Source organism: Dipteris shenzhenensis, chromosome 4 (assembly GCF_047967505.1).
Source record: "Dipteris shenzhenensis isolate YYH24624 ecotype China chromosome 4, Dip_SZ_1.0, whole genome shotgun sequence".
NCBI classification, from domain to species: domain Eukaryota; kingdom Viridiplantae; phylum Streptophyta; class Polypodiopsida; order Gleicheniales; family Dipteridaceae; genus Dipteris; species Dipteris shenzhenensis.
Genome location: NC_141599.1, coordinates 22,039,381 through 22,064,988, shown reverse-complemented (window position 1 = coordinate 22,064,988; position 25,608 = coordinate 22,039,381). Strand labels below are relative to the sequence as shown.

At 42.7% G+C, this 25,608-nt stretch overlaps 1 protein-coding gene across 1 annotated transcript in view; it reads left to right on the top strand.

Annotated features, from left to right (window-relative positions):
- Positions 1 to 25,134, top strand: part of LOC147902596 (cytochrome P450 714A2-like) — a 41,162-nt gene extending 16,028 nt beyond the window's left edge. The window contains exons 8-10 of the mRNA XM_087373896.1: positions 8,683 to 8,928; positions 10,089 to 10,273; positions 24,783 to 25,134. Of these exons, the coding sequence (XP_087230022.1) occupies positions 8,683 to 8,928; positions 10,089 to 10,273; positions 24,783 to 24,893 (542 nt within the window). The 3' untranslated portion in view covers positions 24,894 to 25,134. The remainder of the gene's footprint in view (positions 1 to 8,682; positions 8,929 to 10,088; positions 10,274 to 24,782) is intronic.
- Positions 25,135 to 25,608: the final 474 nt, after the last annotated feature.

Here is a 25,608-nt window from a genome sequence, read left to right as displayed (position 1 = left end):
TTGGTGTGTGCTAGACCTTTATAACCTAGATAGTAGATATAGTGCTTGTGATTAGCTCTCTAAGAAGGTGAAACATGGCTTATGGCCTTAATGTTAATGCGATTTAGTGATCGAGCTTCCAATTTGGAAAGTGTATTAAAAATGGGTAAATAATTTTATTTGAAATCTATTTGGTTTAGTTGAACATTTTGGATAAGAGGCTTTTGAAACCTATGTTGTAGATTTGTAGCTTAACTATTCATTTTCTTTGGAAAAAAAAAAAACTAGCTTTTCATTCCGCCCTCTTCATTTGCAGCTGTTATGTTTCCTATTTGGCTTGCAAGCTTTGAGCTTTGGAATTTTGGAAAGCCATCCTTATTTGTTGTTATTCTCTTCATTGGGAGAGAAGGGGAAGTCTTTGCTTCCTTATTTGCTCCTACGAAGATTTACCGATTGTGCCTTCCCTTGTATGTTTCTCATTTTCGCTTTGAAATCGATATATTACTGTGTTACTAAGGCCAATTCAAGGGTCCATTTAAGGAGTGCAAGTTAAGTAGGTTGATTACCCTAAGGATGTTGGGACTAAGGGTGTTTTTCCCCCATGAGGGGCACTTCTTGTGAGTTTTGGTGATGAGTAGGTTGTGGATTTGTGTACTCTTTCTCTGTCCAGTTCTAAAAGTGTTCTCTATCTAGCTCCTCTTCTAAATGCATAGTCTAAAGTGAGTTATGTGATTGTTGTACTTTGGCAAATATCTCCTGCATTTAGATGTCTTGTTTTCTCAAGTGCGGGCTGCAAGGACATTCATTTATCTACATGTGGCATTAGCTTTGCTATATTCTAGACAAGTTTAGGTGTGTTTTCCAACATGGTGTCAAAGCCAAGGTGAACATCCTTGGTGGGAAAGCCAAGACACATGCTCAAGAATCTGCTTCAAGAAGATGACTACAGATCAAGGTCTTCCCTGTAAGAAAGAAATGCAGATTCAATTGAAAAGGTTTGCAGTGACCTAGAGAAGAGGCTTGCAATGAGTGCAAAGTGAAGTCATCTGCCATGGGATCCAATTCACTCCTAAATTTCGGTGAGTTTGGGAAGCACGGAACCAAGTATCCTATGTATAGTCTTCACAAGCAGTCGTAGCTTGAATGAGGAGATTTTGGACTTACTTTTTGATTAGCCTTCTCCTTTAGTGCTTTAGAAACCCAGTATAGCTGCTTATGCTTGGGCACTGATGACAACATAAGTGTTGCTTTGCTTGCTAAGTATGTCTTCCTTTTGTTTTTCATAAAAGCTTTTGTTTACCTCTTTTTTTTTCTCTTTCATTTTCCCTTTTATTTTCTGTGTAGATTTTTGGTCTTTAGAATAACAAAAAATCTAAATTTGTATGATTGGACTTATTCTAGTCTTACAAAGGTATATTCTCCTTTAGTGCTAGCCTTTTTCATGGCTGAGTTTGCCCTTGACCTCTAGCGTGCTGACAGAAACTTAGTACAAAGACCTTTGCATTAATGGATGCTCAAGTATGTGTGGGTGTGTGGATTTGTATGTGTGAGAGCATATGTTTATACTATGGTCTACACCCACTGTTGGGCACTGATGACGTTAGTGGGGATGTCATAGTAGCTAGTCCCTGCTATGCGTGATCGAATTTATGGTTTTCAACCTTACGAGTGACTATCATGAGATTGAAACTGCACTATGTGTTGTGATTTTAGAGGATAAGTTTGGTCATGTTCCTAGATTCGTCTAGATATATGGAAAGTGAAGCCCATATGAAGCTGCACGACGAAAGTGATGATGGCAACGAAAAGGCTTTCATGGTCAAAAGCAAGAATGGAAAAGGGAAGCTGTAGAAAAAGAAGGATGTGGGGACTCTTTTGACTGGGAGGATATCTATTGTGACAAGCGTGGATATTTGGTAAAGAAGACAAGAATAAAAAGGCTGATCATGCTAAGGAGGATCAATCAGACCCAACATCATCCAATGTAGTGAGAGACAAGCTTTTCTTAGTGAAGACTCCATTTCTCAGCTAGAGAGAGTTTGCAGACACAAGTGTGACAGTGTTTATGAGAGACACTGAAGAGTGTAGCATAGTGTTCCAGACGTTGTGAAGATGCTGCCTAACATTGGGATTTGAGGACCAGTCGAGTGCCAGGGGCAGAGATGGAGGAGCTCTTCTCATAGATGGAGCTTGATGAGCTTGAAGTCACCAAAGGGAGCATGAATATGGAGGAGCTCTTCTCATAGATGGAGCTTGATGAGCTTGAAGGAGAGAGAGAGAGAGAGAGAGAGAGAGAGAGAGAGAGAGAGAGATTAACGTTTATGAGAGGCCTCGTGGGCCTATGAGACAGTACACGCCAAAAGGTAACTCATACAAGCCATTGAGGGCTGAAGCAGAGGGTTCACTAAGCTAAAAGCTAAAGTGCTACAACTAATGAATCAAGTGTCGAAATGCTAGAGTAGCGGAAGCCAAATAATAGAGGGGTGTCAGGTGCTTAGAGCTAGCACTCCTAGTACATGCTCAGGTTCCGTATATCCAGGTAACCTAGTGGCTCTCTGATGAGATGTGAGGAGCTCTTGTATCTGTGTCTGTCGAGCTGTCTCGTGGCGTGGTCTCCTCAATCTTTGGATCCGGTGGGCTACGTCAAGGGTGATGCCTTGCCTTTGGTGGTCGCCTCTAAGAAGAGCTGAGTTAGACCGAACCTCGACCGTGCATGCTTTGGTCTCTATTTGTGTCGCACGTGGAGTGTGCCTCGCTTGTCTGGCAGCATCGTGGTGGACTCTCCTACTGCTAATCCATGATGCTCTCATCTCCTTAAGCTTCTCTCCCTCAGCCTCACCGGCAGCTAACTCAGATGCATAAAAGTCTGTGACCTGTCGATATCGGTGACCTGTGGCATTAGTCTCTGCTACTCTTTGATCTGTCGCATCAATGTCTCTCTCCGTCGACGCATCTCAATTACGTAGAGCCCAACCAGACCCGATTGTGAAAATGGATCAACCGTATAAGTGGACCAAAGCCGTGCCTCTCCTAAAAGAGGCAGCGGTATCGTCCTCGTATCTCATTATAGACTGGGCAGACACATAGAAAGTGCTCCTCTGTCTCGATCTCCTCCATTTGGCATAGTGTGCAAGTCCTATGCTCTCTGGGTATGCCTGCAGCTCTCCTTGCCTCAATCCGCAACTTATGTGATATGACTCGCAGCTGACCGAGGGCGAACCCTCAGTGCATGTGAGACTCTCCTCTCCTCGAGATACTGAAGTCTAATGACAAGACCGTGCTTTGAGACCCTCAGGAAGTGGTCATGTTAGAACTGGACCTTGGTGGGGAACTCCTCTCCCCCCCAAGCCGTAGATGTATGGAGCTGGAGGAGGTCCAATTGGGAGAGAGAGAGAGAGAGAGAGAGAGAGAGAGAGAGAGAGAGAGAGAGAGAGAGAGAGAGAGAGAGAGAGAGAGAGGTTTACTATCATCTGCGAAAGACCAAAAAGGCCTATGCGACCAAATTTTCATACATTATGGAGTACACCTCATGTAGGGGAACTAGAGGTTACTAATACAACCCCTTCATTTGCCTCGAGTAAACCTGCTACAGCGCATCCTGCTCCCTTTGTTGGAGATGGCGAAGTCGCCCGGAAACAATTGAAGTGTCTAAGGTGTAATGATGAAACAATTGAAGTGCTAAGGATTAATGACATAAATGAAACAATTGAAGTGTCTAAGGTTTAATGATGCAATGCCGGAAACATTGAAGATATTGAGAATACACTGGTAATCTAGTCGTGATGAGTGTCTAGGATCTGGTGGGCTTAGTTGTCTTATATTTGCTGTTCTCCATTTCGGGGACAGTCTTTTGTAATATAAAAATACATGGATTTCACAAAAAAAAAGTGTGTGTGTGTGTGTGTGTTTGAATGCCATTTTTTCTTTGGTTTACACCGTTTTCGGTGATTGTTTAAAATTTCACAAATAGGAAAGCGTGTTTCATTAGTCTTCAATCATAGGATTCAAAGAAATAGTTGCAAAGTTTTACGAGTTGAGCATTCTGATTCTTGTTTGTTGTAATAAAAAACTCGAGGCCTTGATTTGACAATGAAGAGGTGCACAACAGTCGTAGATTTATTCTAGATAATTTGTTTGTAACTCTAGGGGACTTTTTATTCCAACAAAGCATCGGTATTCCCACAGGCACTAATAGTGCTGTTTTCTTATATGTTTACGTACGAAGATGAGTTTATGCAACAATTGATCTCTTTTAGATTAAGAGGTTCATAGAAATTTGTCTGAGATGTTCCAAACTTTAAAGATTTTATGAATATGCAACAATTGATCTCTTTTAGGTTAGGAGGTTCATAGAAATTTGTATGAGATGTTCCAAACTTTAAAGATTTTATGTACAAAGATCCAAATTCTTTTAATGGAGGAATTTATCATTTTCTTTTCGTGAACTTACCTATACAAGCTCGTGGGAGCTATTGTAGTTTCTTAGATCTTAGTATTACTCAATCGTCTTTTAGGTTCAAAAGTTGACATCGATGAGTATGCTATCATAGTGCCTCACATCAACTGAACTATCTTTGATATGGCTAAATATGGTGTGATTACTTCCCAATTCTATAGGTTCTCTCATCTTTACACAAGTATGAGTGCTTTTATATCTTTTAGTAATTTTATCATCTCACTTCTCCAAAAGGGCTATAATAATACTAATTTTCATGAAAAAGAAGGCCTAGAATATGAGAAAAGTAATGAAGAAACCTCACTCTATTCTACGTTATAGTCGTTTTATCTTTTGAATTTGAGCTTTGGCATGTTAAGGATTCTTGAGCTTAGAATTAGAATCAAAAGTGGGAAGCTTCAAAACTCATCTTTGGTATAGCTCTTAGGTTTCTACTATTTTTGGAGGTCATATGGATCTGAGTATAGTTTGTTTTGTAAATTCTCAATCCCCTTATTTATTTATTATCATTATTTTAAAAATAAATTCAAAAATGTTTTCTTTATTTCTGCATTTGTGTTTCATTTATTTTCTTGTATTTGCATAAGTTTATATTTTGCTCCCTTGTCTTAGTTTTGGTGTTTCGTTTGTTCTCTCTCTCTCTCTCTCTCTCTCTCTCTCTCTCTCTCTCTCTCTCTCTCATAGATACGGAACACATGACATGACATGGTGGGATCACTAACGACAACGGAGTTTTGTTCTTCTTTTTTTTGCAGTAGCTCATTGGGGGATGTGATAGACACCTCTATTTTCCCCATGGGGGGTGTACTCTTAGTTTGATTTCAGTTCTTCTTGGTTTTATAGGCTTTTTTGACCTTCTTTAGATGTGTTTTCTTTCTTTCTCTCACATTTCTTTTTCTTCTTTTTTTCTTTTCTTGTTGTCTGGGTTGCGATTTGATAGCTTAGTAAGCACAGGTTGTTTTCTCTTGTACTCTTAGTTTTGTTTGATATCTCTTGCAAACTCCCTTCTTCCCTTGTCTCTGTAACATGCAACGGTTCTTTAAACCTTTAGCGAGGAATGAGCGTTGTTTACCATAGAGAGAGAGAAAGGAGATGAGGGTAGAGAGAGAGTAGAGTCGACAACCAATTGGGTCCTTGTACCCACTGAGGGCCCCCTCCCCCAATTAGGGGAGAATTTGCTTTATACTTGGAGAACTGAGAAATACAAAGAACACTCTTCGAGAGAGCACGGAACGCGCTTCTGAAGAGCTCACTGTGCACACGTATAGCAGACCCAAGGACGTGAGAGGCAACGCCGACCAATACCGAGACCTTGATGTTGTCCACAGTGATGATGTAGGACGCTTCTGCAAGGCAAGGAAGAGGCTTGTGCTGTCTACCGGAATGCAGGGTTACTGCGTGAGTGAGAGTGAAAACTAGGAGTGATAGATCCTATGAGAGAACTGAGAGATGAACTGAAATATAGAGCTGAGAGTGAGCTGTGTAAACTGTAAAAGAGAGCTGAGAAAGCTGAGGAAACAGTGTCCAAACCTCTCTCCGTTTGCTGGTCCAAAACTCCGACTGTTGTGCTGCGTGGTCACCTTCAGATCAGGCTGAACTGATGGCCAAAGGGACTGAGGCTAGAGCAGGGTCAGATCTGAGGATCTCAGGGGCTGCACAGGAGGCTGAAGTGGAGCTGTAGGAGAACTGAAGGCAGGAGCAAACTGAATGAGAAAACAGGGCAGCCAAGGGGCCCTTTTATAGGGCTGGACTGAGCCAACCCAGTCTGTAAACAGCCGACTGAGTCGGTCTGTTTTACATACTGGTTGACCTACAACCAGCCTATAAAAAGCCCTCCCTGGCTCATTTGCCAGGGGAGTTTTTGGGCAGCCTTTGCAGGCTGCCTTCCCTGCTTACCTATCCAGCCTTTGGGGACCCTAAAGGGACTCCTAACCTAGGCTAAGACCTAAACTATAATATGGAAACACTTAAGCTACTGTTCTCCAGTGGGTACTAGTGAACAAGAACTGACTTACGGACTTGACCTAAGGCTGAGAGACTGACCTACGTAGCTTGTGCCTGACTATCCCTGGACAAGGGCTCACAACGGGGTCACAGCATACGACAAAATCTCCTCTCTGGGAACTATAATGCACTTGTCGATGTAGCCAGTGTGTCACCTTGCACCCAAGCATAGGGGTGCATGTGACAGTCTCTCCCTCTCCTTTGTTCTTTCGGTCGCTTTACAAAAAATGTTTGATGTCTCTTACAAACTCCCGTCTTCCCTTCTTTCCCTCATTTGATTACAAAAATTAATTTGTAAGATTGGATATATTCCTCACTTATGAAAGTATATATTGCTCAAAACTTTAACAAGAAAATACAAAGATCAAATAAGGAGCTTAAATGGGGACTTTGTAGGGCTTGCTGTATCTTGAAAAACCTATCTAAATAATCTACAAGTAAGGACTCAACCATTTTAGTAATACATGTCATATTCAGAAGAAACAGTGTCTGAAGTTCTTGCAGAAAGTCTACATGATAACCTTTGTGAAGTTTTCGTCCAAGTTGCGGCCTGCTGGTATTGTGATAATTCTTTCTATCTTAAATGGTGCGTTGCCCTATCAGCTAGATTTAGATTTAGATGCTCGTTGAGGAGAGACTAAAATGAAAATGTTTAGACTTCACAAGCAGTTGTAGCTTGAATGAAGAGATTTTGGACTACCTTTTGATTAGCCTTCTCCTTTAGTGCTAGCCTTCATCATGGCTGAGTCTGCCCTTCACCTCCGGAGTGCTGACAGAAACTCAGTACGAAGACTTTGTATAAATGGATGCTCAAGTATGTGTGGGTGTGTGGATTTGTATGTGTGAGAGCATATTTTTATACTATGGTCTACACCCACTGTTGGGCGCTGATGACGTCAGTGGGGATGTCATAGTAGCTAGTCCCTGCTATGCATGATGGAGTTTATGGTTTTCAACCTTGTGAGTGACTCTCATGAGATTGAAACTGCACTATGCTGTGTTTTTAGAGGATGAGTTTGGGAATGTTCCTGGATTCATCTAGGTATATACATGATAACCTTTGTACCGGTGGATGCTCATGTATGTGGTGTTTGGATATATGGGCTTGCATGAAAAAAATTGTTTATGCTATGTATACACCCATTGTTGGGTTTTGAGGATGTCTTGTAGTTCACATGATGTCCATCCTCAAGGCCCCATCGGATTCTTTCACTATTATTTCATACATGCATTTTACATCAAAAAATGAGGTTATTTAGCTATTGGCCCTAGGCTACATGAAGAGTTGTCATTGTTGTTGCCTATCTGTAGGATACTGTATGCTTATGCACTTAATCCAAACTTTGTCTATAATCAGCACACAAACCATTGCAGGTGGTTGCATTTTATTCTACCTTAGAATTGAAAGAACTAGTGCTGAACGATGAAATAGACACATGTTTAGTGTGATGTTTGATTGTTTTATACTTGAGGCTACTCGCTGCATATTGTATTTTCTTGGAATAATGACTTCTTCCTGGTCATGAATAAACATGAGTATCTTAAGCATGTTTTTGTTGGGGCCTGACAAATATTTGTATTAAAAATCGGTTTATGTCAGTTTGCTTAATTCTTTTCACTGCAATAATCTCATTAAATATTGCAAAGGCCTTTGTATGCTCTTCTCATGCTTTTAGGAGCTGGGAGGAGGGAAGATAGATGGGTGCATGTGTTTACGCGTATGGGCCCTAATCGAATCCACCTTCTTGTGAGCTAAGGAATTAATGCTGAGATGAGAATAAAGAAGTTTGGTGTGATTTTGACTTTGCGTGGTAGAAGATGGAGGCCATACTTTCTGTTTTTATGACATTATTTACCCACTATGAGGAAGATGTCCTGCCTTTTGTATTGGAACGTGTACTTTTGTGGCACTTGGCTATCTAGCGACGGGTAATTTCCTTAAGGTGCATCTTGATTTCAAGTGTCCTGAGAACTGGTGGTTTTAGAAATGGTCAATGTCACTCCTTGAGGTTTTGTACATCATTAATTTGATTGAGGTTCTATACATCATTAATTCAATCAGAGAGTGCAACTCAATACTTCCTATGCAAGGCTGAGATCTTGGTCTCCACGCTAAAGAGGAAACAAAGATAGCACAATGAAGGTGTATGTGTGCATGTGTATGTATGTGGGATATTCAGCCCCAAATTGATCCCATCTACTTGCTAGCAAGGAAATGATGATGGCATATTTTTCTTGTACAGATATGAGACTGGGTCAGGGGTTGATTTTGCCAGCTGGGGCAGTTCTTGCTATACCTGTTCAATTGATTCAAATGGAGAAGTGCAGTTGGGGACAAGATGCTGAGGATTTCAATCCTGACAGATTCTTGTGCAGGAGGACAGACATGGAAGATCAAAAGAATTTATGGAATGAAAAGAGGTATCCAACAAACATGCAGATAGCATGCCAGAGCATTAGTGGTATATCGAAGGCAGGAGAAGAAAAAGGTAGCCATTTCTATGATACTATGATGGGAACCTCTACCAAGTCTAATCATTTCGTTAACCTGTATGAGTTTACACTGTTTATTCTCTCTTCATTTTGATCATGACAGTAAAATGAAATGCCATCTGCATTTTACCCTGTACATTTCTTCATATTCATCGTTCTTCTTGGTGGGTGATGGATCCGGGTGCTAAGCCTGTGCTTATTAGTGTGATCCATACAACTTTGACATCTTTGCTTGATGTATTTTGAGCATATCGTGCTTTGGGATGCTCATCTAGTAATTTAAAAGCAACAATATTTTCACCCAAAAAAAAAAAAAAAGCAGAGTGTGCTGAAGGTAGGCACTCCACTAAAGTGTGGCCTCTGTAGTGATTGTGATTGTCTGAATGTTTAAAGATCAAAATTCACCTATTGCCTTGCCTCTTAAAACAAGACATATTGTCTTCTTAAAGTGATGGAAGAGGCAAGAGACAATAATATACAGAAACGTGTTTCCAGGGCTTGGGTGTGTTTTTGGCAGTCCCTGCGTGTGTTGCAGTGAAACTCGTTTCATATACCATGATACCTTTTTTGGGGTTCTGCTTTATAAAAAGTCAGACCTTACCTGGGCCAAGTTATTGAGTCTTGATTCTCCTGTGGTAATCTATTATAACTTTGGATACCTGCAACACCTTTCTAATGTTTGATGTGAACAAGACATCATACCCATACATGGCATGTCTGAGACTGCCTTTTTGATCTTGGGTGTAAATGTTTTGTTTGTCTTGCTATATTATTCGGCATAATGCATCACATAGGCCCTCTATTTCTTAGATGTTCCCGTGCTCTTTGAGCATCCTTCCCCGTCACAATATTGATCTATAGTCTTGTTTTTAATGGTTTTGAATTATGGATTGTCTCTGCTTGGTTTTGAGAGGCTCTTTAGTAGAGCACAAATGGACCATATAAATGTGAATAAATTATATGAAGGTTGTTGGGGGGGGGGGGGGCATTTGTCCTGACAGGAAATGACGTGATTGGTAGTCTTTTTTACTACCTCAGCTTTGGTCTGAGGACATTAGTCGTCAAACATTTTGTCATTGTAGACATTGTGTATTCACAATTTGGATGCATTGAGCAGGGCCTTGTACATGGAAAATGATTTGAGTTTTGATTGCAGGAAACGTAGAATCTTGTAATGTGAAAGGTAGTGGTGTCAATGGTGAGGATCACGTGATCTTCAAGGATCCTTGTGGCAATCCGTCTTTCCTTCTTTTTGGTATGGGTCCAAGATCATGTGTTGGGAAGAATTTTGCCATTAATGAATTGATGCTGCTGCTGGCAACACTTCTCCAGGAATACCAGGTTTCTATAGTCCTGCTCTTGCTGCCTTTTCTTTCTTGTGTTTTAGGGTTTATTGTAGATTGCTTAGTGATCATCAAAAGCACCCCCTTTTGATGCACATGAGAATAATAGCGGAATGTGTTTCCAAACTGATCTGGATTTGAAGATGTTTTTTTCATTTAAGTTTAACATAAACGAAAAAATCATGTGCTTGCTTTGTGTGTTGTTTTGTTTTTGGGGTGAGAGAGAGAAAGAAAGCTCTATCAATGTCCACAGAAGGCCAAAAAACGTATATGAAGTAATTTGTTTCATATTGAATGGAATACTGGAGCTCATGATATGTGTGGACATGTTCCCTTGGAGGGGGATAGAGTGGTTAGTTTTCAAAGGTTTAAGGTATGATGTAAATGAAAAAGAGAATTGTCTAAAGGATAGGAAAGGCTTGAATTTTTTGAGAGATTAGGTGTGAAGGAGAAAAAAGAGACAACGATGAGCTGTAGATATGAGGGACTTTTTTTTCTTGGAAAAGAATGGAAAATCGTGGTGCATAGCTTCTCTCCCTCCACCCTTGATTGCATCTTGCATACGAAACATGGGCAGTACACTGATAAACAAATTTGCTAAAAGTTCCAATGGGGACAAGTCTCCCTTAAGAATTTGTACAAGAACTTAGATATGTCTTACAGATTCATAATTATGCCATCCTTTCATGATGTGGATTAGCAATGTTGATATGGCATCGATGTGGGATGACATGTTTAACACCATCTGGAAGCTCTTGAAAAATGCCGGGCAATGGTGAATGGCACCTTACCGTTTGACAAAATATCAAACATATTTTTGAAATTTAATAGTCTAAAAGCTACAATATACTCTTCAAGTTACAAAATAGACTTGATTTCTTCCAAATGGTAGGGGGAGAGTGTTATGTCGACCATAATCACGGGAGCCTATGGCTTGGTTATGGCAAGGCGGGAAATCAGAGGGCCGACAATGCTTGTATATATTGGGGCCTCGAGGGCTTGGGTCTAGGGTCACCCAAGGCCTAGGCATTTGCGAGGGGGTGCATAGGATAGCCCAAGAGAGGGCTTAATGGAAGGAGTCCATTAGAGGACACATGGCACCACAGAATTGTTCGAATTCTCTCTTTGACTGACCGGACCTTCTTGGGTGGATGAAACTAGACGTGTATTAATATCAGCAACTTAAACAGCCACATAGGTGCACTCATTCAAGTACAATTTAACTTGTTGCCGGCAACTTTCTCTAGAGTTACAATTACTTGCTGGCCAGCACTGTGGCACATTGATCTCGTCGTCCTTGGGAGGCTAAATGCGGCCGCCAATAGATAGAGAGGAGGTATAAGCGTAGGCAACCTTTCCAATTGTCTTCACAGCCCGATTGGTTGATGATCTATGATTGAAGCGACGTCTATCTACGGAGAAGAAGTCTTCTTGAGTGACTTGCAAATACTTAGGATAGAGAACATCCACGTCATTCAAAGTTTCCAAGATCTTAGCAAAAGCCACGTCATCATAGCTTTTTACCCCTCTCTAAGGATTTTCAAAGTTCAAGATCCACCTAATGAAATATACAGAGAAACTAAGGAGATTTCCAAGGCCCTTTTCCAAAGTGCAAGGCCTAGAACCTTTCTAGCTCGTTAGCCTCTCCAAAGTCAGAAAAAGAAATCGACTTGAGAAGTTCGAGACCTGGTGACTCGCCAAGAAGTGAGATCAAAAGGAAAAGTTGTGAAGCACAAAAGTGCGTTGACTTCGAAGACGAACTCCCATGGCGCAATCATCGATTCCTTCTGGTTAAGTTGAGAGGTCCACCTCTTGACTTAAAGAAACCTTTAACATTCTTAAGGACTTGAAACCACCAATTTTCAATGGGGAAGAGAAAGAATGCAACAAGGATGTGATAAATACGTCCTTGCAAAGATGGCAAGACTTACATCGACTTAGATTCAATCCTCATGAAAATCAAGTTATGGAAGTGAGTCTTTCCCTTGGAAATAAGGCTTATAAATGGTGGATGAGCCTCAGGAAAAATGATAGGATTCCTAGGTATTGGGCTGAATTTGAACAATCTTATTAAAAGAGTTTTTACCTGAAAAAGAGCTTGGGAAGCTTGGGACAATTGTAGCATGGGTAAGAACACTTTTGTCGAGTACATAGCGAACTGTAGGGAGGCGGTCCTTAAGTTGAAAGGAAGCGACAAGTTCCGACACGTGCAAGATTTAGGTGAGAATAAATTCTCTCAAGACCTTGGAAGATGCAATTAAATATGCCTAAATAAATGACGACACTACGGGGAAATTCAAAGCTGGAACTTCGGAACAAACTAGTTTTGTTCCTAAGTTAAACAAAATTTTCAATTTGAAAAGGAAGGAAGGGGATTTCTCAGGCACCGCCTAAGAAACCTCAAACGCAAAGATATATTCTCCTAAAGAAAGAGAATTATGAAAAGGCCAAGTAGGAAAATCTTTGCTTAAAATGTTTAGGCAAAGATCATGTTGCTTGGAACTGTCCTAAAAAGAAATTGGCAGGAGCTAAAGCCGCAAATAAACCTCCACAAAACAAATACACGCGGTGCATAGTGCAACACACACAATTTCTTAAACTGTTCATTAGTTAAAAATTTGAAGTTGCTAGAGAGTCCAAGTGCTCGTAAATATGTGGTCTCTCTAGCAAAAGGCAGTGACAAAAAGAGGTGGATATTCAAGGCTATCAGGATGCCTATCAGGCATCTCAATCGAACAGATGTTCTTCTTGGTCGGGAATGGTTGTATAGTCTTGGGCATAGCTTGCAGTAGAGTTATTTAAATAGTTTCATTATATTTGAAAAAGATGGTAGAGTCTTTCATGTTCAGAGAGAACATTATGTAACCAACTCTTCCCTTATTTCTTTGATGGAATTGGAACGACTTCTACAGCAACAACAATGTGAGGTATACCTATGTGAACTTACTTTTATTGGTGATTTTATTTGTGCTGTGTCTGAGAAGAATAAATTTTCTCTTGATGTGATTTAAAAGTCTGAATCTTTGTTTAAGGATTTAATGATTGGATTTAAAGATGTTTTTCCATGTGATGTGCCTGATGGTTTATCTCCCGAGAGATGTAGATCATAAAATAGACATAATTTCTGGTTCTACTCCTATTTGTAAACCACCATATAGACTTAGTCAAACGGAAGAACTTGAGGTTGAAAGACAATTATTTGAATACCTGAGGAAGGGTCAAATTCAACCTAGTAATTCACCACGGTTACTAGTTTTACTGGTAAAGAAAAGAGATAGCACTATGCGTTTATGCATAGATTACGGAGCCTTAAATAAAATCACAATAAAAATAAAGTATTCTATGCATCGCATTGATGAGCTCTTTGATCAATTAATCAAGTCAAACAGGCTCCATACGTGCAATGGCGGGGTTTTACATTTCTGGGCGACTCAAGTAAATTGGCCTTAATGGTACTTGGGATGCTACCACGGAGTTTCAAGAGCTTCATTACGACTAGAACAGCAAAACAGAGGACCAGACCTCTGATCTTTAAGGAGTTGGGTCCTTTACTACTACAGGAAAAGAGGCTCGGGAGAAGCTCTATAACAAAGACAACGATGACAAGGCAACCTGGCAAAGGACAAAGCTGGCAAAGTACAGGGCAAGCCCAGCGGTGGCAAGTCCAAGAAGGATGATTCTGAAGATGAAGAGGACACTTCTAGTAAGAAAACGAAGCTAGAGATTGTATGGGATTGAGAGGATGAGTGGAATGGATCATTGTAAATACCATGTGTATGAATGATAAATACCTTGGTATGGGGTGAGAGTTATTTGTATATGGGATATTATGGGGTTTTTAGAAAATAGGAGGACTGAGTCATTTAAAGAGGTGGGTCTTGTCCATGTGTTCCAATAATATAAGAGAGATCATATGCCAAGCGTGTGGAAGGCATGTGGAGGAGTGTGGAGTCAAGAGGAATCCTTCTAGAATTCCTGTGGAATAAGGAGGATGTGGACATATGGAAAAGAGAGGGTCCCTATGGACTCCATGTGGGGAGACTCTTGACTTTCTCAATATTTTACAAGTCTTGGGCATCTTTTGATGGGACACATGGCAAGAGTAGCAAAAAAGGACATGGATGGTGACATACGGCCTTATGTGATTGATGTGGAAAGGAATCTACGTGCAACAATTGTAAATGGGTGAAGGAGGGTGGCAAAATCTCTATAAAAGGAGCCCTCCTCTCCCTTGTTCAACATCTCTTCCACTATTGAGCCTCATGCTGCTGTAGCTCTAGTCTCCTCAAGGCTCTTCCATGAGCTCTCTCTCTCTCTCTCTCTCTCTCTCGTAGATATCCTCTTATGTAGACTTTTGAGTCCATATCTCTCTAGTTTATTCTCTTTCTATGAGTAGTCTTGGAGCTTCGGCTCCCTCTTGTATTTATGAAACCTCTTTTTCTCCCTTGCGTGTATAGCATATGGAGTTGCATTTAAGTAGAGTATCACTCTATTGGAAATGAAGGTCACTTCAGATTACCTCCCTTGAGTCTTCTCTCCTTCCATTGTTCTTTTCTTCCTTTCAAAGTCTTCAAAGTGCTTCTTACTCGGCTGCTCATTGTGCGCACATGGTCCACCTGTTTCCTCCTGTTTCTTGTGCCACGAAGGGTAATCTTTCCTCTCTCCTAGGCGACCTCTATGGGCTTTGGATCGTTGATAAAGTCTAACCATCTTCATTCTCATCTAAGGGAGGAAAGTATGGTGTGGTCTCTTGGCATGAAAGCTTTGTTTTATTTCACCTTTCTCAGTGATAAAGATATATGTCACTCAGTTTGAAAGCAGTAGGAAGTGGAGAGGTGCGTGAAGTTTATTACCTCCAACTTTATATCTCATTGTCCTGGTGGATGTGTCATACTTCATATCTCACTGTCCTGGTGGATGTGTTATGAGGCTGCAAATGCCCCTTTAAATAGGGCCCAGCTCTGCCTTGGTGGCCGACTCCGTGCCTAAAAAATTGACCCATGAGAGTCTAGTGGCCGACCCAGCAGCCCCCTTCCATGGGCCCTCTATTCTAGGCCCTTCTGGACCGCCCTTCAATGTGGCCAACTTGTTGGCCGACGTCCTCTGCTCGCCAATGACTTGTGGGGCTCTATAAAGCTGGGCCTTGGCTCTCCATTCCATGCAGGGGCCTAGCCCCTTGGTTTGCTCCATCCGAGGCTTGGTTGGTTGGCTCCAACCAGCCTAACCAGCCCTCCTTTCTAGCCGACCCTTTTGTTGTTCTCGCCGCCCTGTTCATGGGCCTGTTGCAAGTCATAAGCCTGACCACAATCCTTGCCACAAGTGCGCCTTTGCCCTGGGCTAACCCCACCTTGTTTGCTGTGAAGTGCTAACCATGTGGCAGCCCCCTCTTTCCCCTTTCTCTAGGCAGATCTTGCCTTAGGTCTCCCTATCCCATGCTTTCCTCATTAGTGAGTTTACAGATGGAGAGGTGACCTTTTCAACAAACCCATGGTACTTCGTGGGAACACCGATGCTTGAAGTTGATTGCTTACAAGCACTGGCGGTGCCTATTCTTTTTTTTGACCAATGAAGCAAAATCTACTCGGCTCAACCACCTCTACCTGGTAGACGATCTCAGGCTACTTCGAATTGTAGGCCATCTTCTCCCGGTTCTAGTGATGCCCTATGGGCCCTGGTATGTGCCTTGTAGGCATAGTAATAGACACTCTAGTATTTTAGTGCCTTTTATGCCACATATGACATTTAGTCCTATGTGACGCCTAGGACACTTAGTCCTAGGGTCTACCTTCAAGTACATTGTACTTTCTCTTCTCTAATCTAGTTGATGTGACGGCTGATATTCATCGACTCTTGAATCTTGTGCTTGCTCTCTCATTTATCGATCCTATAGTGGTCACTTTCTTGAATTTGCACTCCTTGCTACAGCTTGCAATGAAGAGCCTTTGTGTCATAAAGATGCTTTTGACAGAAAGAGTGGATGGATGCAATGAGAGCTGAGTTACAATCCATTGCAAAAAATGACACATGGGAATTAGTAGATCTCCCTCCCGGCAAGCATGCTATTGGTACCCGGTGGGTCTACAAATTAAAAAGGAAATCTGATGGCAGTATAAATCGACACAAAGCCCGTCTTGTTGCAAAAGGGTATGCCCAACAACAAGGCATTGACTTTGAGGAGACCTTTGCTCCCACATCCCACTATTAGATGTGTCATTGCCATTGCAGCCCATCACCATAGGCAAGTGCACCAGCTTGACATCAAGATTGCTTTTCTTCATGGGGATCTGCAGGAAGAAGTTTATGTGACACAACCTCCTGGCTTTGAGGTTGTTAATTCTGTGATTTGCAGCAGGCTTTTGAAATGTCAGACATGGGACAGCTACACTATTATTTGGGCATTCAGTTTGCTCATGTTGAGGGGGGTATCATGATGTCACAGTCCAGGTATATTGGATAGCTCCTTGATCGTTTTCAGTTTGAGGATTGCAAGCCAATCTCTACACTAGTGGACCCTGGCTTCAAATTTTCAGCTCATGATGGGAGCCCACCATGTGATATCACTCTTTACCAGCAGGCTGTTGGATGTCTCATTTACTTATGTCACACCAAACCTGACTTACAGTGTGCAGTATCTTAGCTCAGCAGGTTCATGCACATGCCCAGTTCACAGCATTGGAAGGCAGTGAAGAGTCTTCAGATATCTCAGAGGCACTTAGGATTTAGCCTTCTTCTATGGTAATCAGGGTTCACTTACCATGCATGCTTACACTGATAGTGATTGGGCAGGTTGTTCCGACACCAGAGTGTCACATACCGGCAATTGTTTTTTGCTTGGCAATTCATGTATCTCTTGGCTCAGCAAGAAGCAACCAACAGTTGCCACATCTAGCTGTGAGGCTGAGTACAGGGCAGCCTTCACTGCTATAGTAGAGTGTGTCTGGCTTCGACAATCACTTACAGATCTTGGTATTAGCCAGACATCCCCCACTATGGTCTACACTGACAACCAGAGTGCTTTGGCCATTGCGTGTAACCCAGTGTTCCATGCGCGTACCAAGCACATTGAAGTTCACTATCATTATGTTCGAGAGCGGTTGTCAGCAGGAGACATAGAGTTGTCCTACCTTCCTACAGAGGACAACATAGCAGATATGTTTACAAAGGCACTTCCTCGTCCCAAGTTCGAAGTCTTCCGACAAGCTTTAGACTTGGTTTCCTTTGTGAAATGATCTGACATACCTTATACATTCATAGGTGGCTATATCCTTTTGAATGAACATATGTCACCATCACCAGAAAATACCAGGTATTGTGAGACGTTTCCAGAATACTTCAGCCCATACCATGGAGGGGGGTTTGTAGGCCATCTTCTCCCGGTTCTAGTGATGCTCTATGGGCCTTGTAGGCATAGTAATAGGCACTCTAGTATTTTAGTGTCTTTTATGCAACATAGGACATTTAGTCCTATGTGACACCTAGGCCACTTAGTCCTAGGGTCTACCTTCAAGGACATTGTACTTTCTCTTCTCTAATCTAGTTGACGTGATGGCTGATATCCATCGACTCTTGAATCTTGTGCTTGCTCTCTGGTTTATCGATCCTACACAAATTTGATATTGCTGTTAGCAACAGAGGAGACTATTGGTAGGCCGAAAATGGAGCCTTGAAATATATGACCCTGATGAAGTAGTGGTTCAAGAACCTTAGTGGAGTTAATGTCGGTCCATCCGTTACCATGGGGATAGTCGGAGCTGCCTGGTCAAAGGCATTGGGAGCGTCTCATTCACAATGACCATGGGTGAAGACAAGGTATTGACAAATGTCATATATGTCTCAGAGCCTTGTAAGAATTTACTTTCAACTAGCTAGCTTGCAAAGAATAAAATGAGAGTCGTCTTCAACGAGGACGAAGTGGTCATCGCAACCAAGATAATGGATAAAGTGATTTCTCGAGGAGTCGTTGAAGGATTCTACAAAATCAGTGCTATGCTATACAAGGAGACACTAACTAGGTAATTTGAGGTGTGGCACGATAGGTTTAGGAACATTGGCTACACTTATTTGGAGGAGATGCGCAAGGCAGGCATGGTGGATGGACTTCCACAACTGCCAAGCATACAAGTTGTTTGTAGAGTTTGCATGGAAGGCAATCATCATCGGGCACCATTCCCGATGGAGGCCACGAGTCGGGCGATAGAGTGGTTCACTTTTGTGGGCACATGCCTACAAGGTCACTTCATGGTAAGAGTGCTTTCTCCACTTCATAAATGATTTCAGTAGAATGACTTGGATTTTATTGTCTTTCTAAGAAGTCACAGGTCCTGAAGAAATTCAAGAAATGGAAGGCAAAGGTAGAAAAAGAAACTACAAGAAAACTCAAAACTTTCAGGATAGACCGAGGGGGAGCATTCACTTCATATGAGTTCAATTCAAATCGCAAGAAGACTAGCATTAAACATAGTTAACGACAACACACAACTCCCAATATACGGGGTGGTTGAGCACAAGAATTGAGCAATAGTTGAAATGGGATTGAGCATTTTGAGAGGTAAGAATGTCCCAAGGTCCTTTGGGCAGAGGCAGTTAATACAGCTGTCCACATACTTAATAGGACGATGATTAAAGCGGTTGTGGGAAAGGCACCTCTGATAGGTAAGAAACCTATAATCAAGCAGTTAAGAGTTTTTGGTTGTGACGCATGGGTGCATCTCCACAAAGACACTAGAACCAACCTAGATACAAGGAGCGGGAAATGCCTTTTTTTAAGTTATAGTGACATGGCTATTGGCTGTACGCCAAAGAAGCAAAGAAGGTGATGGTCAGTGGGGACGTAGTCTTCCAAGAGATTGAGCCCTATGTCGGCAGGTTGAGACAGTGTCAGCACCTGCACTATCTCGGTGGTGCCTCAGATTAAAGCAAAAGAATAAGAAGCAAGCTTGGCAAGGTTAGATTCAAATACAAAGGAGCTCGAACTATCAAAGAAGAAGACTCCTGCCAAAGAGAAGAGATTACTTCAATGGTACATAAAGACCATGGTAGACTCAGGGGTTGCTGAAATCCTTGAAGTGAGTTTGGACGATGAGAGAAGGTCGCGGAGGAACCAGAAAGATCTCATAGTGAACTAGGCCTTGATGGCTCAAATCAAGTTGATTCATGAGCCAAAGATCTTCGAGGAGGCAAAGGACGTTTGTGAGTGACGAAGAGCAATTGAGGGTGAGATGGCTACCATTGGGAAGAATTGCATGTGTGACTTGGTACTAAGGCCGACTAAATGGCAGGTGATTGGAACCAAGTGGATCTACAAAGCCAAGTACACGTCAAATGGAACACTCAACAAGTACAGGGTGAGGTTGGTGGCCAGGGGTTACTCACAGGCTGAAGGTCTAGACTCTAGACTATGACGAGGCCTTTGCACCAATGGCCCTATTCGGAAATTGATAGCACTAGCTGCCCACCACAGGTGGCCTATCTACTAGATGGATGTAGAGTCTACCTTCCTCAATGGAGACTTGGAGGAGGAAGTGTATGTGGAGCAGCCACAAGGATTTCAGACCAAGAGAACCATGGTGTGTTGACTGAAGAAGGCACTCTATGGGCTGAAACAGGCTCCCCAGCAGCGCATCTACGGGTACTTTACATAGATTGTCCTTTTTGCATGTTCGTCCGATGCTAACTTGTATCTTCATTTAAAGGGGAACAGAAGAATGATGATGATTCTCTATCGCTGACCTTATCCTGACGTGGTTCACGACAGCAATATAACGGAGGTAATGACTCTCCTGCATGAAGAGTTTGAAAAATGACTAATCTTGGCTTGTTGCAATACTTTTTGGAGATAGAGATATGGCAGGAGGAGGAGAAGGCTTTGACCCTCAAGAAAAGCACTGCTTGAAGATCTTTAAGAGATTTTAAATGGAAGAGTGCAACGAGGCGGTGTCACCAATAGAAGTGGGGAACAAACTCAGCATGAAGATCCTTTTAAGCTGGTGGACTTGAAGTATTGGCAACTTGTGGGGAGCTTGCTTTTTCTCACAAACACTCGTCCTGACATTGGATTCTCGGTGGGACTACTTTGCCAGTTCTCTTCAAAGCTCCGAGAGTCATTGGCACGTTTGCTTGCATGTATTGTGATACTTGAATGGTATTTGGGTTACGGGGTCACATACGGCAGAGGGATTGACTTCAGGTACTGAGATTTGGATTGGGTTGGAGATGGGGGTCACTCGACATTCCATGACTGGCTACTGTTTTCTACTTGGGCTAGGAGTCAGTTCTTGGCTAGGTAAGAAGCATCCCATGGCCACTCTTTTATCTACGGAGGCTGAGTATAGAGTGGTCTGTATGGCATCATGCAAATCTTTATGGCGTAGATGAATCCTCGAACATTTGGAGGTCCTACAGAATGAGGCGGTGGAGATCTTGTGGGACTGCCAAAGCTGCATTGCAATCACAAAGAATTCAATGTTCCATGCTTGAATGAAGCACATAGAGGTTCACACCACTTCCATCAGAGAACTGATCATGGATGACTTGATCGAGTTGACTTACTGCCCGACAATTTACAATAGAAAACATTGCCGATTTATTCACCAAGCTCTTTCTCGTGAGCAGATAGAGCATCTCATTCGATGACCGGGGATCCCCCACATGCTGGTTGGCTGAACAGTAGGCCAGTCAGCTGATTGGAGGGGCATTCAGCCATGTAAAAGGCACCCAGTGGGCAGAAGCACAAGTATTTCACCCATTAGAGGGTGCATTCCAGACACTTGCATTGGCAAAGTTAGTAGCAGGAGGGTGTGGTAAAGGCACCTGCAAGCAGTGTTTCCAGTAGCCCTTGGCTCAGTGTAGAGCTCATCAATGGAGCAGAAAACTACAGCAGAAAGGGTGCTGTAAAAGGCATTTTGGAGCTCCTCCCCTAAGGCACAGCCCATTGTTGCTCCAAGAGAAGGCTCAGATGAAGTAGTACAATATATGTAATGGTAATGAGAAGGCGTATGCTACATCTGGCAAAGAAAGCAGAACAAAACAAGGGTAAGTTTGGACAAGGGAGGCTGGATGGTGACTCTTTGGATGAGACATTGGAAATGCTTCTACCATGACCGGCCTTGACACATAGCATGTGATTTTAGATTGAAGATGGCAAATCAGTAGGAGGAGGAGGACAACCAACCTCAAAGGAGGAACCAGAGGCAAATGTGGTGTTTGAGGAACTAACCTTGGTGGTTGTTCCAAGCATCCATATGCAAACAGCAGGGTGACTGTGCAGATGTCAGACATTCAGCCTTGGTGTACAGAAATATAATCACGTCTCTAAGCATCTGCTCCATTTTCCCTCTCAGAAGGGCGTTCAAAACTCATCGAAGGCCCCTTCAAATCTGGTCCAACGCCTGTATCTCAAACTCCATCTTTTCCAAGTTCAGCTCTCCGCCAATGATAAGCAACACATGCTGTCGTCCACCTTCACGAAGTGGTTGCGGCTCTTTGAGAGGGGGCGTTTAGAGAAATACATTCAACTCCCCACATGTAAGGCCCCATATGAGGAGAGCACAGGGGAGTGAAACCTATAGAAAGCTAGGGGCGATGATGAGGGATAGAGGGTCTGCCAAATGGGCAGCACATTGGCTGACATGTGGGCCGCACAAATAATGAGATCCATCTAATCAAACACATATCTGTCCATGGGACAGCCATGGTGTTGGCCATCTGTTGGTCCACTGTAACATGCGGAGACTTGTTGTGCGGAAAAATAGATGAATATAAAAGGCAAACTCAAGCATGAGAGACACACACGAGAGCTTTACCTAACTATAGTACACTGCTTTATTTGTACATGGTTGCCAAATCGGCATACATGGTTACCACTCCCCTAACTACAACGTGCGGGAGAGGGAACTATGCTGCCGTAATAAGACACCCAAACCTCGCACTTGTGCTGGCTGGAAGTGCTGCTGGACTCTGGGAGCTGAGTCCTGAACTGAGGAAGCTGAGTGAGTGAAAAGGGGGGCTGAAGGCCCCTTATATAGGGCTGGTAACCAGCCAACCTTGGGCCAGCACAACTGACTGGCTGGTTGGTTTTGGCCGACCAGGCTGCTGGCCCTTGCCTATAAAACCAGGCCCTTTTGGGCCATTTCAGGCAGGCCAGGCAGCCAGTTGTCACTGCCACCTGGGCTTGACCCTGGTGCATGTGACACCCATGCATGGGCCCTTGTATAGGGCAGGTAGGCTGCAGTTGCAGAGCCCCATTGGAGGGGCAGGTGGTGCTGGAACTAGCCCTACAAATAGGCAGGAAGGCGCCATGAAGATGGGGCATATATAGGCCCTTGGAGCTGGATTGGTTGGCTAGCAGGGCTGCTACAGGTTGGCAATGTTTTTTTCTTTTTGGGGTGGGGCATGTTCTCCCACAAACTGATCCGTGTCAGCCAATACGACTGCTGGTGGTGGCAATTCTTCCTGAGTCCATTGTTGCTCCAAGAGAAGGCTTGGATGAAGTAGTACTGAAGATATAATGGTGGCAAAGGAAAGGGAAAGAACAAGGGTAAGCTTGGACAAGGGAAGGTTGATGGTGACTCTTCAGATGAGGCAGGGGACTCGTCAAAGGGTGTAGGCAAGAAGAAATGCTTCTACGACGACCACCCTGCACACGTGGCATGCAATTGCAGTTGAAGAAGGAAAATCATGCAGAAGGAGAAAGATGGAGGATCGGTAACACTTGTAGATCTCAGATTTAGCAACAGTGGGGCAGCATACTGGTGTCCACATGGTGTAGTTCACTTTTGTATCTAGTTTGGTCCTATTTCCGGGACATATCCATTTATGCTTTTGTTACAATACCTCTATGTCTATTTCCAGATCTGAGCGTGAAGTTTTACACATGCTTGTGTGCATATATTGAGTAGGATCCAGAACAGTATCTGATCTTGCGGGTTGAACATATTTTCTGCTGTGCATAATGGCTTGGGCTTGGCAGATTAAGGCATATTAACAGCAGAGCTGATATGAGTGGCGGCATGGCCTGCTCAATCATGCCAGCAGAGCGGTCCTATAGGCAGCATGGCAAGCCAAAGCATAACCACCCTTGGCAGAGATGAACTAAATTGGCAGCACAGCTGACCTGAGTGAAACATGACCTCATTTATGGCAGCGGAGCCGTCCTATAGAATGGAGACATTACCTTCAAAAACACCGAGGCAGCATGGCCATTCACGCTCTTTCCACAAGCACATGGTCATAGTAGCTAGTCCCTGCTATGCGTGATGGAGTTTATGGTTTTCAATCCTATGAGTGACTATCGTGAGATTTAAACTGCACTATGTGTTTTATTTTTAGAGGATGAGTTTGGGCATGTTCCTGGATTCATCTAGATGTTAGCAAGTGAGCTTGTTTCCATATGCTCATGTAGTGAAGGCGACAGGTGCAATCTTTTAAGTCGGGTCATCCACAAATTCTAAAATCACACTTCACCAAGTCTCAGGCGAACAGCTGGAACAGGCCTCTGTCTTCCTCATCATCACATTGGAAGCAGCAGCTTACAGAAATCTTCATCCTTTTCCTGCAGTTTGAAGGAAGGAGATTGCCTTCCATAGGGGTTGTGGAAGTCTTGTATTCATCCAGCTCATTGCTGAAGCCTGGAAAACAGTAGATACAGTCCATGTGGTATGTATAGGGATGGATGGGAGGGCCTGCAATGCATGTCTTGCAATCTCTTACAATGCTTTGTAGGTCAGGTACGTCCAAGTTCATTAACAACAGGCTTCTACACTCGAAGAGATATAGCACATAAAAGCGTGTAGAATAGCGTAGTCGCCATGCTTGTTAGAGAGTACCTGTGACCTTGTTTCCATATGCTCATGTAGTGAAGGCGCATTCTGCTTTCCATTCCAATTGTGAAGTCTGAAGGGTATGCTTTCAAAGGTTTGAAAGCACTTTTTGCATTCTGAAACGTGGCTTTCTCTGTAAGTATCAGCTGTCATTCTGATTGACTTTGCCCTTCACCTCTAGAGTTTGGACAGATACTTGGTGCAAATACCTGTGTGAGTGGGTGGCAGATGTGTCTGTCTGTATGTGCGAGTTTCTATCTTTATACAGTGGTCTGCATCCATTACTGTTGCTGCTTATGATGGTCTGTGTCATAGTAGCTATTGCTGGTATACATGTTATGGTCAATGGATTTTGATCGTTGGTGAGTATCATGAGATTGATAACTGAACTCACTCTCCAACTCTCAGGTTCAAATGTTTGGGCAGACTTCATGCATGGAAAGATCTTGAACGTAATGCTGTGTGGAAAAGGCCACTGTGGGAAAGCAAGCAATAGCAGCCTTAGGGGGGAGGGGGGGGTCAGCTATCTGTTTTCTTGATAGTCTGTGGTACCCGGCACCAGTTCTGGGTTGTGGTTAAGTTATACTGGGCAATCTGTTAGGTGGAGATAGTGTACAAAATGCATGCACAGTCCGCAACACATGTTTTTTCTCCTAGTCTAGCTTACTAACCAAACTGAAATTTTTGCAGATAAAACTTGGTTCTGGAGGTCGGGAAGATCCAGAACCCAGATTTGAGAATTGTATATCACATCTTTCACCCAGTCCAAAACTGATATTTGAGTCTTGGTGCCACCATTGAAGCTGTGTTTAGTGATCTCTTTTTTTTCTGGTGGCATCGAAAGATTTGGTTTAACAAGACGGTTTTCAATTGCCCAAAGATTATGGTAAGCCCCTTAGGTGGCTGATGATTTAGTGGGTTTTTTTTCCGAGTGGCTTGAACTGGAGACATTTTTCCTCTGCTGAACCCTCACTGTTGGGGTCACAGGTAGAGTAGTGTAAAAGCTATGTCCCCAAGCTTGAGTCATTCTTGATTTGTACTAGGCCTCGTTTTTTTTCTCCTGTGAATTGGAGTTTGTGAAAACCTTTGCTTCTTTAAGCTTTGCAGGCACTGCTTTGCATTTGTATTTATGGATATTTGGGAATTGAAAATTTACTGTCTTGTCATTATCTCTGTACATGATTGAGAATGAAATAAGCAGTCTGCAGCTCCAATCAAGCATGATCACCTAATCCAGTTTTGGGGTATGAGAACGTTGATTAGTAGCGCAATCTCTTTTTTTGTACGGCAGGGTGAAGTAGTACTTGCATTTTTATCTAACTGATTAAGGGCCAATGGGGATGCAGCGATATTTTTTGTCAATGTTCTTCTCCGATAATTGTAGCTACTGCAAATGTGGTTTCAGCCTCACATCATCTCATCCTAGGTGCAATCTTTGCATATCTTTTGGTGTCCCTTTTCTTAACCAGTTCATCTCTTTTCTTGATGGATGCTTTTATGGTGTAGCTCTGTCCAT